Source organism: Osmerus mordax, chromosome 6 (assembly GCF_038355195.1).
Source record: "Osmerus mordax isolate fOsmMor3 chromosome 6, fOsmMor3.pri, whole genome shotgun sequence".
Classification (NCBI taxonomy): Eukaryota; Metazoa; Chordata; class Actinopteri; order Osmeriformes; family Osmeridae; genus Osmerus; species Osmerus mordax.
Window position 1 is genome coordinate 15,037,012 of NC_090055.1, and position 15,878 is coordinate 15,052,889.

Genomic DNA, 15,878 nt, shown 5'->3' on the forward strand with positions numbered 1-15,878 from the left:
GAGCCTCAACGCTAAAAAGTACAACATCTTGACTAGCACTTTTTCAGGAAGGTTAGCTAGCCAAAACTCTAAAATCTCTGGCTATCTGTTGCGTGTGTGCAGTCTTTTGTTTACTAAGGTAGTCATAGCAACCCCAGGCATGGAAAGTCCATTTTCGCACTCTGATACTGATCAACCAATGGGATTAAGGTGACACCGTGACATACATTGATTGATAGTTTACCTCATTAGCTTAAGGACAAAGAAATACATAAATAAATGAACACATAAATAAATAAATACAGAAATAAATGAGGAAAGAAATAAATGAATACAAAAATAAATAAATACAGAAATAAATGGCCATGTAAATAAATACGTAATTAATATTTGTTCATACATTTATTTTACATTTAGTGATACATTTATTTATTTATTAATTTATTTTTAATTTTGGCAGGTTTGGTCCTCCATACACCTCAAACAAGTTGACCTAGACGCAAAACTACACGTCCAATCAATAAAATGAGGATATTTTCCGAGACCCAAGACTGCCGAAACTAGAGATGTCCTTTATATGTCTGTGCGGTCAGAAATATGTCTCTACCGGCAGTTTCGAAATCGTCTTCCTTCTTGCTTTCTCTGACGGATTTTACCCACCTCTCCATTGAAGTTAGTGAGAGAATTTGAAAGGTTGCTCTCGCTTCAAGGCTCATAGCTGAAAATCTGTAAATGTGAGCTCTTTCATAGTTACATTGGCTGAAAGAGGACAATTTTTCCTACATTTTAAGGTATAACTTGTTTCTGTAAGTTAAACTATATGAAAGTTAGAGGAATTAGTTTGACAATTTAGTTGAATATCAGAAAAAGAGCAGGCAGCAGAGTGCCACTCTGCTTGCTGCTCATTCATAAAAATCAAGAAGGATCAAATTTTTAAATGTATTTCCAACTGTCATAATTCACAATTGGCTGAATATTTGAAAAAGCTGAATCATTTGGGAATAGCTGAATGTCTTGTGAACATTTGAAAGGTTGAATGGTGTCTCTAGCTGAAAGTATGCTGAAGTAGTTATGTTTCAAAGAGGAGGAAGCTTTTTAATGATTTGAAAGGATTTACCATAACTTTTAATGGGAGAATAGTTTACATTTACATTTAGTCATTTAGCAGACGCTCTTATCCAGAGCGACTTACAGTAAGTACAAGGACATTCCTCCCGAGGCAAGTAGGGTGAAGTGCCTTGCCCAAGGACACAACGTCATTTGACACGGCCGGGAATCGAACTGGCAACCTTCAGATTACTAGCCCGACTCCCTCACCGCTCAGCCACCTGACTCCCACATATATGGGAGTCAGGTGGGAGTCAGACACCTGACTCCCTTTATATGTCTGTGCGGTCAGAAATACGACTCTACCGGCAGTTTCAAAATCTTGTTCTTTTTGCTTTCTCTGACGATTTTGTCACCAGATTTGCATTGGTCTCTATGGGGCGAGAGTTGGACTTTGTCTCGCTTTCATGGGGCTCTGAACAAGTGTGTACGAAATCCGAAGCTCAGGCCTCCACTCTAAGCGTTTCAGTCTGCACTCTAGGGTTTCACGTACACACCCATGTAAATCTCAGAAACGGCTTGAAAAAGTCATGAAACATAATCAGTGATATTGAAAAAAGTTGAATAGATATCAAAAAGCTGAATTATTTAAAAATAGTTTAGGGTTTTGTCAACATTTTAAAGTTTAAATGGTGGCTCTAGCTGAAAGATTGAGGAAGAAGAAGGATTTGGAAGTTGAAGAAGTTTAAAGAAGTTTGAGAGGATTTGAAAGAAAACTCCATTGGAAACCCATGTTAAAAATATTATGAATATTGATTTATATTAGTTCAAGCATAAGAGGTACAAAGCTGAAAAGTCATAGCACCCATGGCCTGAAACTGCTGAATGTTTTGATAGCTGAACGGTTTTAATAGCTGAAGATTTGAAGGCGCTGAAAGGTGCCACGGAAGAAATAGAAGAAAAATAACAAGTTGATTAAAGATTCAAAGAATAATACTTGGAATGCTGCTTCAGCATTCCAACAATAAAGAGAAACAGGCAAACAATAGTGAAAACAATAGTGAGAATGCTTAAGAGCATTCTCACAATTAAATTAACTAGGCGTTAATTTAATTAAAGCTCAACCGATTTACCGTTATTTTGGAGCCAAGACTTGTAGGCTAGCTTCTTGACGCATGGTCACTTAGGTTGTTTTTACTATCAGCTGATCCTGTTACGAGCAATTCGATTAGCTAACAAGATGATACAAGAGTTCTGGTAGGTTGGAGAGTTTAGGTAGTGTAGACGATTGCCTGACAAAGTTGCTAACTTTGAACTAAGCTACAGAAAGAATGTGCAAGAATTGGACGTGCCAACAAACGAAAATGTTTTAAGAAAAAAAACGACGTTGATAATATCAAAAATCCAGCATCTCCATCGATGGGGACAGGTCATTTAAAAAACTAAAGCAGATACGCGGGCTCGGCCCACCACCTAGAGCGGTCGATGCGGCGTCTACTCTTTATTATGTCTATGGTAACCACCACAGGAAGACTGTGGACCTTTATTTTGAAAGGTTTGGGAGAAATCAAGCGGAAATTGATCCCTCATTGAGACTGGCTCATAGAGCTGGCTTGGCTTCACCCACATAGCTTCAATTTGCGAATGAAACAGATGGTGGTTTATGCTACCTGTAATCTTTCTGCGATAAATACGACTCGCTATAGATTCGATTTATTTAATACCATGTTCGTCATATTCACGACCTGATACTACCCCAACACAATCTATTGGATCAACTAGGTAGGCTAAGGTGATGATTGCTCAGTCAGTGACGTTTGCAACGTTGCCATTTATCGCTTGACAGGAGCCTGCTAAACTAGGCTAGCTGCAAGCGCTAGCTTGATGATATATGGTAGCTAGTCTTGCTGGCTGCGTTAAGTCGGAATCAATTTATTAATCGTCGTTTTTGCTGGCTTAACTAGCGAGTATGTTTAAATTCACATTATCTGACTATGCAACTTATGAACTTAACTTAACATAGTCCTTTGTCGTTTTCTATCCCTTGCTCATCCCGCTTTGTTATATTACCGAACAAAACGTCTAGCTAGTAGAGCTAGAGCTAGCTAACCTATATAAGCTAGTCTAGGCAGATGGTTTTAATATTTTTTATGAGAGTGCGTTGTTTACAGTGGTTACATTTAGTAGGTTTTTGTGTAAATAACCAACAGTATTTTGGCTTTGTAGGTATTGTATTTTAGTAGATGGTAGCCTAAATGTATATTACAAAGTGTAGTTTAGCCAGAATTATGTTGTTTTGCAAAGGGAGACAGCCTTACTACTGTAGCCAGTCTGTACATTTTGGGGTTTCGTTTTCACTTCAATGCAACAGATTTATTCCTAGCTTTGCTGTACGTGGTGACTGCAGTAGCGTATTTAACGAGCATAAGTTAGAACAAGCTAGCACGATCTCATTTGCAAAGATGAGTAGGTATGTGTTTACGTTAATGTTACTGAAAGTTTGACTTTAAAAAGGTCTTTACAGAGGTCTTTGTTTCAATTATATTTCCTTTTAAATCTATTGAGGGTGAGGAAGTTCACGTAGGTTCTATTGCTTTTTGACTGCATCGATTTAGGTCATTTTGTGTGACGTCTGACCTATAGGCCTGGAATGGAGCCCCCTGCAGTGGAGGACGACATCTACATCCTAAAACATGAGACGGCATATGTGGCAGCCGAGAGCCCAGTGTCGGTGTGTGCTGGGGACGAGTCAGTGGCCTCACACTTCGCCCTGGTCACTGCCTACGAGGACATCAAGAAACGCTTAAGAGACACAGAGCGAGAAAACACTTTACTGAGGAAGAGGGTCAAACAGCTGGAGGACAAGGTAGGCGAGAGGAAGGTAAAGGGGAGTGTGGGAGTTCGAGGGAATTTAAAGGGACCAAAATAATTTACTTGCGTCTTTGACTGCTGAGGAAACTCTGAAAGTGTGCCAGGGTTTTACGCTAATGTTTTCACCAAGTAGTACATGTGCACAGTGTTTTTTTTATTGTATTTGTTTATTAAACATAACTTAACACAGGGGCGTCGTTAGACCCTTTTTACAGGGGCACGTGCCCAGTATAAATCTTCTGCGCCCCAGTAAATCTTGAAAGTTTGAGTTAAAAAAAAAATTAACACAATATCTCAATCAACGCTTGTAAAATCAAAGCAGTTTAACCCAAAACACAAACCGATGCATGTCAGCGCGCTCTTCTGAGCTTGCCAAATAGCCACTGCAGCACGCACACAGAAGTCCAGGTATCGGACTCAGCACACAAGTCAGAATTGAGGTAGGCTAAGAAAACATTACAAAACTAAAGAAAGTTTCTAAATGGTAGGCCTACCGATCATCTTATTTTTACTAAAACAATATTACATGAAGCTAAAAACTATTGTAGCTTGCATTAACTATAGGTGTCCCTGCCAAAGCTGATATCAAACTTGTGTCCCTGAACTGTTACATAGTGGGTTAAGCAAGGGGAGTTTCTATAGCCTAGTAGTGCATTGTGCGCAACACGCTTGGAAGAAGGGGATGTGAATAGGGGCCTGTGCCCCAGTACAGTTTTATGTCTAACAACTTTCACTCTGATAGAACTAGAACAAATACTTTATGAAACATGAATATAGTTTATAATATTTTCTTAAAACACTGGGACATTATAGACTATGTAAGCACGCCACGGATTAAAAGGCTTGGTAGTCAAAGCTAGGTAGACCCAGAGCCATATAAAAAGAGAGTTGCGACACTTCCATAGACATCCATTGTAATCGAAGAAGGCGGCAGTAAAGCGTGTCATTTGCGACCTATAGTCCCAAACATTGTATTTTCCAAAGTTCAACCCCATTCATGTTCAGTGTTCCGAAGCAAGTTAGCTGGTAAATTGATCAAATTACTGCATTATTTATAATATTTTCAAAACTTGTAAGGGCGTAATAGTTTGTGAAAGACCCAGAGAAACACAAATATCCGACGAGGCAAAATCCTGGACAATTTTGGAATCCCTGCTGGACGCAATGTTTAGGTCTCGAAAAGAGGACATGTCCGGGTAAAAGAGGACGTCTGCTCACCCACATTTTATATAGCCAGCTTTACTTAAAGTGTATTGTAAGATATAGCTTGTTAGATTATAAATGCAGTTAGAGCTAGACTGTAGGTCTAGTATGTAACGTAAGCAACACTTTTACTGTAGCTAGCTAGAGAGCACGAGTATCATAACCAGAAGGTCGTTGGTTTATCGTCTGTCAAATTAGTTCTAGTTATTGCTGTTTGTTGGCATAGAGCACGAGTATCATAACCAGAAGGTCGTTGGTTTATCGTCTGTCAAATTAGTTCTAGTTATTGCTGTTCATTGGCATACAACGTTAGTCTTCTCTTATTAGCACAGTTAGTACATCTAATTAGAGCTAGCAAGTGATCACGTGTCGGCGAGATCAGAGTGTCGTAACTCTCTTTTTATATGGCTCTGGCCCATTGGTTGCGAATCGTCGCTCGCGCGTCATCATGCCATGTTCACATCGTGCAGTCGCGACTCTTGTCACTTGCTTTCCATGTGAAATCAATGGTATACTTGAATACTTCACTTCATCGCGCCGTGTATTGACAACAGCCCATCACTCGCGCACTGTGCTCGTAAATTATTTTTCAAGTTCGCACATACCTATTTTTAGGCGCAAATGCGAGTGAAATACTCGCACTGTAGGGCCCTGTGTGCAATCTTTAAACAACTGATTTATTACCACAGATAAATTCCCACACAAACAGTTCAGCGTTACTTGCTAATCATACATCTTAATCAGTGTTTCCCCTAGGTTTACAACTTTTTGGGGGGACCATGTCATGTAGAGCAGGGGCTCCCAAACATTTCAAGCCACGACCCCTAAAATAATGGTGCCAGTGACTTGCGACCCCCGCATCCACGGATGTGGTTTACATATACGTGGAAGTTAAAATAGGCCCTGACTTTGATCCAGACCTTTATTAGAGCGCAAAATCGTTTTTGAGTTTTGTGTAAAATAAACATAGCTGTCTCCCGGTGCTCCCGATGGCCAGTCTGCTACTGCGGGGCTGTGCCGCGGTGGTGGAAGTCATATTATTTTTAATTCTCGTGCTGTCAGTGGGTGCTTCAGCACCCCTAGTTCCCGCGGCCATGGGTATTCCCTCTCCACTGAAATCCAAAACTTAGCCAGTGTCTTGGCTGAGAATGCTGCCTATAACGTTCGGTCGCTTGACAGTTCAACTAATGCGTCCTCCTGGTCGGATGTAAGATGGTTTGCCGTACTTACAGTGAATGGAAAAACAAAAGGTTGATGGCTTTTTTTATTTGCATGCATTCATTTAACTACTATTTTTAACTTGTTAAAATGTTGGCTAAAATATGCTATTTCTAATTGTTTTAAAATGTTCCTTGATTTCTGGAAATCATCTCGCAACCCCCTCGCTGGTCGTGACCCCCACTTTGGGAACCACTGATGTAGAGACAGAAATGACATGCCGTCGTGTAAATAACATAAGGCCATTTAGTTTGTTTAATAAAAGAGCAAGCTATAGACCTGTTTTATAGGAAAGGTAACCATAAATGACTTATTTTGTGATCTGGCGCTATATATAAACAAGGGGGGGGGGGGGGGTGCAGACGCCCCCCTAATATAATTGTAGGGGAAACACTGTTAATAATGCAATTTACATAACTTTAGTAATACAATTTATAGAATTATCATTTATTGAACTACACATTTCACAAACAAGATGCAAGAGAATGTAGACAATTGAAAGTATAACAGTGAAAATACGTTTCTTTTTCTTCACGTATATACACTTTTCTAGCCAATGTGGACTTGAAACTATGACGTACTGTATAAGCAAAAAAATTTGCTGTCTTAGACTTTGAACTTTATCGCTAAAGATGGAATACCCTGTTATATGTGGCAAACATTTTTAACTGAGTACTAAAACAAGTCTTGATGCAATGTGGATTTTGAGGAAAACAATCATGAAGTGACAACAAGCTGTTTGCCAACGAGAGCTATGCAGTAACCAGTACTCATCCAATTCAATGATAAATGAAGATCATCCAAAATAAAAGGCTCCGGTAGATGACCATCAATAATAATTGTCTTGTATTACATACATTTTTTATCTGCTCTACTTTTGTTTATTCCAGCCATTCAGACCAGAAGCGCCCCCCTCAGAAGGACCCCAGTATGTGAACAAGGCATTCAGTGCCTACCGAGGTATCTACATGGAGAATAAGGAGCTACAGGCGGAGCTGAAAAAACTGGTAGGTCAGAGTAAAAAGGGATCACACAAGGGGAAGACTACTGACCTGGCAATCCCCTCGGTAGTCTGTAGGCCTGCCTATAAACTCTGGATGTCTATATTGTCAATTTCTGATGGTTTCTCTCTCTGTTTATTAGAAAAGGGAGAGAAGTGAATTGGAGAAGCTGCTGCTTGATCAGTTGCAGGCCAAAGAGTTGGAGCTGCTGGAGTTGAAGACGGAGATCGAAACAAGCCAAGGTACACACATCATCAATGCATGTCACAAACATGAATGACACTACTTTCCCTTTTGACTTTCAGTCAAGGTGTACTCACACCCCTGGCCCCCTTCCCTCGGTACACTGTCACTTAATGGTCTCGTCACTTACTTTTCTCATCCAGGAGACATTTTCTTCAATATAAATGTGTAATGGAACAACCGATGTCTCAATGGATTTGTTCCTTGTTCCCCTCAGTGATGAAGAGTCTGAATAGCAGCCAGGACCTGTGGCAAATGGGCCGAGTGAACAATGGCCTGAAGATGCACACACTCCAAGAAGAGCTGGAGAGAGTACAACAGGAGAACATCCAGCTGCAAGAACACTGCGGGGTAACCGACAGCCTTATTGGTGGTTTACACATGTAAACAATCTTGATGTCACAAGCTTACATTTACTTCACAAATCAGTGTGGCACATTTCCTATAGACTTACCAATTATATAAATACAAATGAATAAATAAAATACATAGAAATCAGTCTGGTTCAGGAGTCTGTCAGATCATCCTTCTAGCTAAGTGTTGACTAAGTATGTATATGGGTAATTCTTGATTGACTCCGATACTTGGGCCTTTTGCAAATCCATATCTTTGAAAAATAAATTTGTAGTACGTGATTGGTGAGACGGTATAAACCACATCACAGTTATGGTTTAAATTGTATGATCTCTGTTTTTGAGGATCCTGTTGGACAAACGAAACCAGACTGTGAACAGAACCATAACCCTGAATCCAAGAACTGGTATGTTACTCCTTTGGTATCTTTAGTTTAAGGAACAAAGCAAGTTAGCTGGACAAGACTGCTTTCCGAGTAGACCATTCTTTCTGAAAGTGCATGTGACCATTAGTCACTAGAGGGAGACACAGTTTACCGATAAGATGTTCACTCGTATTGTCAAGGATTCAAAGGAAGCTCAGTTCATTTGCCAAGTTATGAGTTCTTTATAGACAAAATGCATCCACTTCTGCTTCATGTGGACAAATAAAGTTCAAATTATTTTTAACTCCTATAATATTCCATTAGGGAGAAGACCATGCTGCAGTCCTATGAGAGCCTGTGCTTTGAGGTCTCCCATCTCCACTCAGCACTGAAGATGCAGAAAGACCTTGTGAAGAGGCTTAAAGACTCTTTGCTTGTTGCAAGCAAGCCAGGTAACATCAGTGGGCATTTTCTCAGTGACACCTTAGTTCTGTTTCCAGTTGCACCAGTGAAAACCATGTGGGGAAATTCGATGAAGACAAGAATTAAGTTATAACACAGAATGGGTCTCTGGAAAGAAGTGAGTTCTGTCTAATGCAGTAGAGAGGAGCAACATGTAAACTCAATTTTGGTTTCACAAAAAGCAGCTTCAAGACATACGTGGAGGTGGTGAGAAGGCTGTTGTAGTAAGTTAGAGCAGGGGTGTCAAACTCATTTTCACCGAGGGCCACATCAGCATTATGTTTGCCCTCAAAGGGCCAGTTGTAACTACAATGTAACGATGTTTACGATGTAAAAACATAGTTTTTAGCTGTAGCTTTTGTGAACATATTCTGCTGCGAATGCAGTCCGCCTTTTAATTCTTAGACAATCTGCTGTTTTTCTTGGAGGATAAATGTGGCATATTTGTCTCCGTGTTTGGTGTCCAAAATGCCGACGGAGATTGTAGCCTACTCTTTAACGACTGACATCGGCTCATGACACAAAATACATACCGGTTTTTCTCCTTGAAAAAATGTATTAACTTTTAACAACTTATCTTTCTTGAAATTGCCTTCCATCCAGGTGCAGCCTGCTTTGACTGGGGGTGCAGTGAATCTTTTGGGGGGGGTATCAAGATTTACGGAAAGGGATTGTATTCTTTTTTTATATTGATACCATTTTTGAGACTTTTTATCGATCCGAGTGTTCATCAGGCGCGGAGCCAGACGTGGTAAACATTCGGGGATTAGCCCAAATTTAGGACGTATTCTGGGTTTGTTGTGATGCTAGATAGTGACTTCCACAGTTAATGCGAGCGTGCACAGTATATATCAGAATAGGCATCAGCCTATTCGATAAGGCAGCTGTCGCGCTGCATTATGGGATTTGTAGTTTGTGTGTTATTGGTGCTTCATATCGCCCGGCCATTAAAAAAAGATATATAAAATGATCTTTCGGGCCAGATATAATTGTACGTATGTGGCCCGCGGGCCTTGTTTGACACCTATGAGTTAGAGGGTACAATCGAAAAATTATGCTCTGTCATTCCTGAGCAGATATATAGTCAGACTATCTTTCTTTTTTACCATTCCCTCTGTGTCAGAGTAAAAAACAAAGGTGCAAATTAGAATCAAATATAGCAAAGAAAGAATCTCCTTATTCCAGTGAATATTCCACCTTAATCATCTTCTGTGTATGACTTAGCGGGTGACAGAGATGGGGAGAAAAGAAATGGGAGAGAGAGGAAGACAGAAAGAACATGTATTTAAGATATTGAACATCTGTATTCTTCTAAGGTTCTTTCAACAAATCACTTTTATTCAAATGTAGCCCCCTGCAGACCATTTTGAGAGAGAGAGAGAGAGAGTTTATTATCTACTCAAGATGGAACTGAGAAAAAGAAAAGCAAGGATGTGTGTCTAAAGGTCTTATATTTGTATTGCATTTAAGACGATGCGTTATGAATCAGAATCAGAAAGGGATTTATTCGCCATGAAAATTTGCACAGACAAGGAATTTGCTTTGGCAGGAAGGTGCATACAATAAACATATACCTAAAATTTAAATATGTGGACTAACTATACTAAGGGTACATAAACTAGCAGTACTAAGTGGGATTAGAATACAATTAAATAAACAATAAAATATAAGTTGCCGTAAATTACAATATAAAAATACAAATATTACAAAAAATACAAATGTACAAGATACCATGTTGTGGTGCAGTGCAAAAGCAGAGTGTTTTAAGCAATAAGTCATTTGAGTCAGTGTGGTCCCTTGGCCTTGTTGAAGAGGCCAACAGCGGAAGGGAAGAAACTGTTTTTGTGGCGTGAGGTATTGGTCCTGATAGACCGCAGCCTTCTGCCGGAGGGGAGTGACTGAAACAGGGAGTGTCCAGGGTGGGAGGAGTCGGCCACAATCTTCCTCGCTCGCCTCAGGGTCCTCGAGGTGTGCAGGTCCTCGAGGGTAGGCAGATTGCAGCCAATCACCTTCTCAGCAGTACGGATGATACGCTGCAGTCTGCTCTTGTCCTTGGCAGTGGCAGCAGCGTACCAGACGGTGATGGAGGAGGTGAGGATGGACTCAATGATGGCTGAGTAGAAGTGCACCATCATTGTCTTTGGCAGGTTGAACTTCTTCAGCTGCCGAAGGAAGTACATCCTCTGTTGTGCTTTCTTGATGAGGGAGCTGATGTTCAGTTCCCACTTGAGGTCCTGGGAGAGGATAGTGCCCAGGAAGCGGAAGGACTCCACAGTGTTGACTGGGGAGTCACACAGGGTGATGGGGGTGAGTGGGGCTGTGTTCCTCCTGAAGTCCACAACCATCTCCACTGTCTTAAGAGCATTGAGCTCTAAGTTGTTCTGGCTGCACCAGGTCACCAGGTTGGCCGCTTCCCACCTATAATCAGACTCGTCTCCACCAGAGATGAGCCCAATAAGGGTGGTGTCGTCCGCAAACTTCAGGAGTTTGACGGACGGATGACTGGAGGTGCAACTGTTGGTGTACAGGGAGAAGAGCAGAGGAGAAAGGACGCAGCCCTGAGGTGATCCGGTGCTGATGGACCGGGAGTCAGAGACTTGTGTTCCCAGCTTAACGCACTGCTTCCTGTCAGACAGGAAGTCTGTGATCCACCTGCAGGTGGAATCAGGCACGTTCAGCTGGGAGAGCTTGTCCTGAAGCAGAGCGGGGATGATGGTGTTGAAGGCAGAGCTGAAGTCCACAAACAGGATCCTGGCATAGGATGCTGGGGAGTCCAGGTGCTGTAGGGTGAAGTGGAGGGCCATGTTAACTGCATCGTCCACAGACCTGTTGGCTCTGTAGGCAAACTGCAGGGGGTCCAGTAGAGGGTCAGTGATGGATTTAAGGTGTGCCAGCACCAGGCGCTCGAAAGACTTCATTACCACAGAGGTCAGGGCGACGGGTCTGTAGTCATTATGTCCTGTTGGCCTTGGCTTTTTGGGCACAGGGATGATGGTGGAGGACTTGAGACAGGCTGGCACATGGCATGTCTCAAGGGAGGTGTTAAAGATGTAGGTAAACACCGGAGACAGCTGGTCAGCGCAGTGCTTGAGGGTGGCTGGAGAGACAGATTCCGGCCCAGCTGCTTTGCGGGGATTCTGCCTCTTGAAAAGTCTGTTAACTTCACCCTCCTGAATGGAGAGAGTCGTCACTGTAGGGGGGGGGAGGTGGGAGGCCTCCTGGGTGGGAAGGGGTAGTTCAAGACTGTCCAATTGTCTTTCAAATCTGTAGTAGAACTCATTCAGGTCGTTGGCCAGGCGGGAGTCGTTAGTGGAGTGGGGGGCTCTGGGCTTGAAGTTGGTAATTTGCCTGAGCCCTCTCCAGACAGAAGCAGAGTCGTTTGCAGAGAATTGGTGTTTTAGCCTCTCTGAGTACAGTCGTTTAGCCTCCCTCACCGCCTTGCTAAACCTGTTCTTCGACTCCTTAAAACTGTCTTTGTCCCCACTCCTAAACGCGGCCTCTTTCTCTGACCTCAACCTTCTGAGTTTAGCTGTAAACCAAGGTTTGTCGTTGTTGTAGCTTACCCTGGTGCGTGTTGGTATACAGCAGTCCTCACAGAAGCTGATGTATGATGTCACAGCCTCTGTGAGCTCATCCAGACTATTGGTAGCAGTCGTGAACATGTCCCAGTCAGTGCAGTCCAAGCACGCCCGCAGATCCTCCATAGCTTCACTGGTCCACTGTTTTGATGTCCTCACAGCAGGCTTACAGCGCTTTAGCTTCTGCCTGTATGCAGGAATCAGGTGGACCATGGCGTGGTCAGTGACCCAGTGCTGCTCGGGGGACCGCATGGTATGCTTTGCTGATTGTAGAGTAGCAGTGATCCAAGGTGTTTCCTTCTCTGGTAGGGCATTTGATGAATTGTCTATATTTTTGGAGTTCTTGAGTGAGATTGCCTTTGTTAAAGTCGCCTAGCACAATAACCAAGGAATCCGGATTTTCATGCTCCACACTCAGTATCTGGCTGGCGAGCACACGTTGAGCCTCGTTGACGCTAGCCTGCGGAGGCATGTAGACGCCAACCAGAATGAATGATGCAAACTCTCGTGGCGAGTAAAAAGATCTACAGTTAATAAATGCATGCATCAGGAGCCATGATTAGATATATTACCCACAACATGGAACAGTAGCATATTTTTGTGATAGTGGATGTTCTATGGTGTACATGGTGATGTACAGCCTGCAAAGAGAAATTCGATTTGGTATTACTTAGTACATTTACATTTAGTCATTTAGCAGACGCTCTTATCCAGAGCGACTTACAGTAAGTACAAGGACATTCCCCCTGAGGCAAGTAGGGTGAACTGTCTTGCCCAAGGACACAACGTCAGTTGGCATGACCGGGAATTGAACTGGCAACCTTCGGATTACTAGCCCGATTCCCTCACCGCTCAGCCACCTGACTCCCTAGTAAATCTTAAATATGCATTGAACGTCTTATAAGTGCTATAATTAACAGAAGCTTTATGGACATTTGGAAATGCGTCTCTCATTTTTAGCATCCACCCGTTACGAATATACTAATATACATTTAACAACTATATATCCATGAAGGTACATCACATTATTTATTTAGTTGCAGAAGCCTTGGCAGTAACATACATGATAAATGACAGTTGGTTTGCCTATAAATACATTTAGTTTAATACCATTAATTGCATGTTATAAAGGGGAAACGCTCAAAACCTTTTTCAGTGTCAAGCCAGTGACAGAAATAACAAATTGCTCATTTAGGTTGGGTATTGTATGTTAAAGATTGGAACATGCTATAGACCCTTGATCTAGTGCTTGGATTAATAATTTATTCAGAGTACAGTTACTTTTCTAATATCCTGGTGAATTGCAAAATGGTGCTCTGGTGAATCTTTTTCAAAATCTTCTTCCAGGAATGTAGTGGTTAAAAGGAATGTCTTCTGAAACTGATTATACATGTTTTTACTCCTCTCTTCAGCGGCATCAATGGTTCCAGTCCAGTGTTTGGATGATGTCGAAAAGAACAACTGGACAGTGCGGGTGTCAGTCCCTCGCCCCCCCAGTGCCCCTCCAGTGCCCTCGAGCTCTGGCCGTCCCGGCCCTCCAATGGGCCACCCAGTGCTGGATGGCCTGAGGGAGGACTGCTGGGGGCAGGGCCCCTGGTCCAGCCACTGTCCTGTGGCCCCGGGTAGCCCAGTGCTTCTGCCCCCCCCCCCCCAGAACCAGGCTTCTTTGGATGACAGTTCCTGGTCCTTTCCCAGCCCCCCCAAGCCCAGTGACACTGTTTTCTGGGAGGGTCAAAATAGCCCTCCCCACTCCTCCACATCCAAGAGAAGCAGCCCCAAAAGCCCGCCATACTGACCTAACCACTCCCTGCACCCCCTGCCTGCCGCATACCACCTGACCTGCCTTAGTACCACTTCTCCGGACTTCTTATCCATGAGAACACAGGGCCTGGGGGATCCCTGTCTACCACTGAAGGATCCTAATAATGAGGGAAAGTCCTTTGTGGGAGAGGAAATTTCATTCATGGGACAAAGAAAAAAGACTTCCAACCGCCACGTCTATGTTTGTAAGGGCGTGTGCATCTTTATTTGTCTATTGGGGTTTAAACCCTTTTAGTCATTCACTGTGGGAACTCATTGATCCACAGTCAGAAGCACTCTTAGGTTTTAATTGTAGCCCTCTGATGTAAGTCTCTCTTTACATGTTACTGTTGTAAAGTGTATAGTCACATGGTTATTCCATAATAATGTGAAGACTGTGTTTAGGTATAAAGATGCTGTGTTTGTGCCTGTGCTATGATGCTTACAGACATGTAAAGGTATATACTTTACCATAAGTAGCACCAAAAAGGCTCAAGTCCGTCAGTCACATACACAGTACAATCTTTGGTTTAGTACCCCATACCCAGTCTGATGGCTTCACAGCGCTTTCTGATGTTTTTCAAACAGAGAACTGATCTTTATGGATTTTTCTTTGTAGTTGTTCAAATGGAAAATGTGCTTTGTAAAAGTCCTTGGGTGAACAAATTATGGCTTGAGGTGTTGGTCTTTTTTTCTTTTCTTTCAGGAATACACAGCTCTGCTCAGTGCGTGTTAGGGGCCACACATAAACTGGTAAAAAATATTTGTCTTCTAAGAAGGTAAACAGTGTCTTATTGCTGTATTCCAACACATGACAAAGTAAACCTGGACTCACTGTTTAAATTAAATTACCTCAAGATTGAGGCTGGTGGACTTGTTTGACAGATGTTCACAATGTTTCTTGAAGAGTTGGTGTGTAAAGTTGTGTATCTTAAATATATTTCTTAAGACCAAGTTGCACTCCAAAGAGATCCCTTTGTCTTGGGCCTTTCCTCTACTCTCTTCTACTCTCTATCATTATGATGTTTAACAGTGTATTGCAAATGGGGATTAACATAATAGAAAATATATTCTATGTTATGCGAGTTTAGTCCAATAAATTAAGGGCCATTGTATAGAGATTGAAGGGTTAAAAAATGTCCTGACTCTTAGAATTATGAAAAAGTATTTGTCTTGGGATTTTTTTTTAATACATTTTATTTTACAACAGTTTCCTACTTTTCAATTCTGTTTAAATCGGTAAACCAAAATGCAATGTACAGTAGATATGATTATATTTTAGAATTACTGCACTAAAGACTGTAAACATGATTTGAATTAAATGAATAGGTTAATGTAAATGTCTACTTGCCTGCTGTTTCATTCTGGTTCTGATTCAATATATATTTCCGATTTGTTTGAATCAGATTGAATAATAATCTTTAAAGGATTTGGACAGTTGACTGTCAGCTTTAATCAGAATTTTTTTAAACCATGTTTAAACTTTAACCCTTGTGTTATCTTCGGGTCATTGTGACCCACCGTCGTAGTCGTATTGCGACAAATTTACTGCATACAAAAACAAAGTGAAGCATTTTCTTTTAACCTTTGGGCCGTCTCAGAACCCCCACATTGCAAAGGTTAAAAGAAAATTATTTTTATTTGTTTTTTTCTTTGTTTTGGTCTTTCCAAACCCTGACAATTTCAGATGCTTCTAACTAGGGTTGGGGGGAAAAAATAGATTCACTTCGATTCACAAATTTCAAAAATAGATTTTGC

At 41.7% G+C, this 15,878-nt stretch overlaps 1 protein-coding gene across 4 annotated transcripts; it reads left to right on the forward strand.

Annotated features, from left to right (window-relative positions):
• Positions 1 to 2,671: 2,671 nt before the first annotated feature.
• Positions 2,672 to 15,019, forward strand: azi2 (5-azacytidine induced 2). 4 transcript variants are annotated; one of them, XM_067237963.1, is made up of 8 exons: positions 2,672 to 2,808; positions 3,642 to 3,892; positions 7,209 to 7,325; positions 7,462 to 7,561; positions 7,780 to 7,913; positions 8,261 to 8,322; positions 8,605 to 8,732; positions 13,733 to 15,019. In XM_067237963.1, exons 2-8 carry the CDS (start codon positions 3,677 to 3,679, stop codon positions 14,113 to 14,115), a joined length of 1,140 nt encoding a protein of 379 aa, XP_067094064.1. In that variant the 5' UTR covers positions 2,672 to 2,808; positions 3,642 to 3,676; the 3' UTR covers positions 14,116 to 15,019. The 4 variants fall into 4 exon arrangements, with proteins under 4 accessions (XP_067094064.1, XP_067094063.1, XP_067094065.1 ...); XM_067237962.1 differs by having other exon boundaries at positions 3,670 to 3,892; XM_067237964.1 differs by lacking the exon at positions 2,672 to 2,808 and adding an exon at positions 3,368 to 3,496.
• Positions 15,020 to 15,878: the final 859 nt, after the last annotated feature.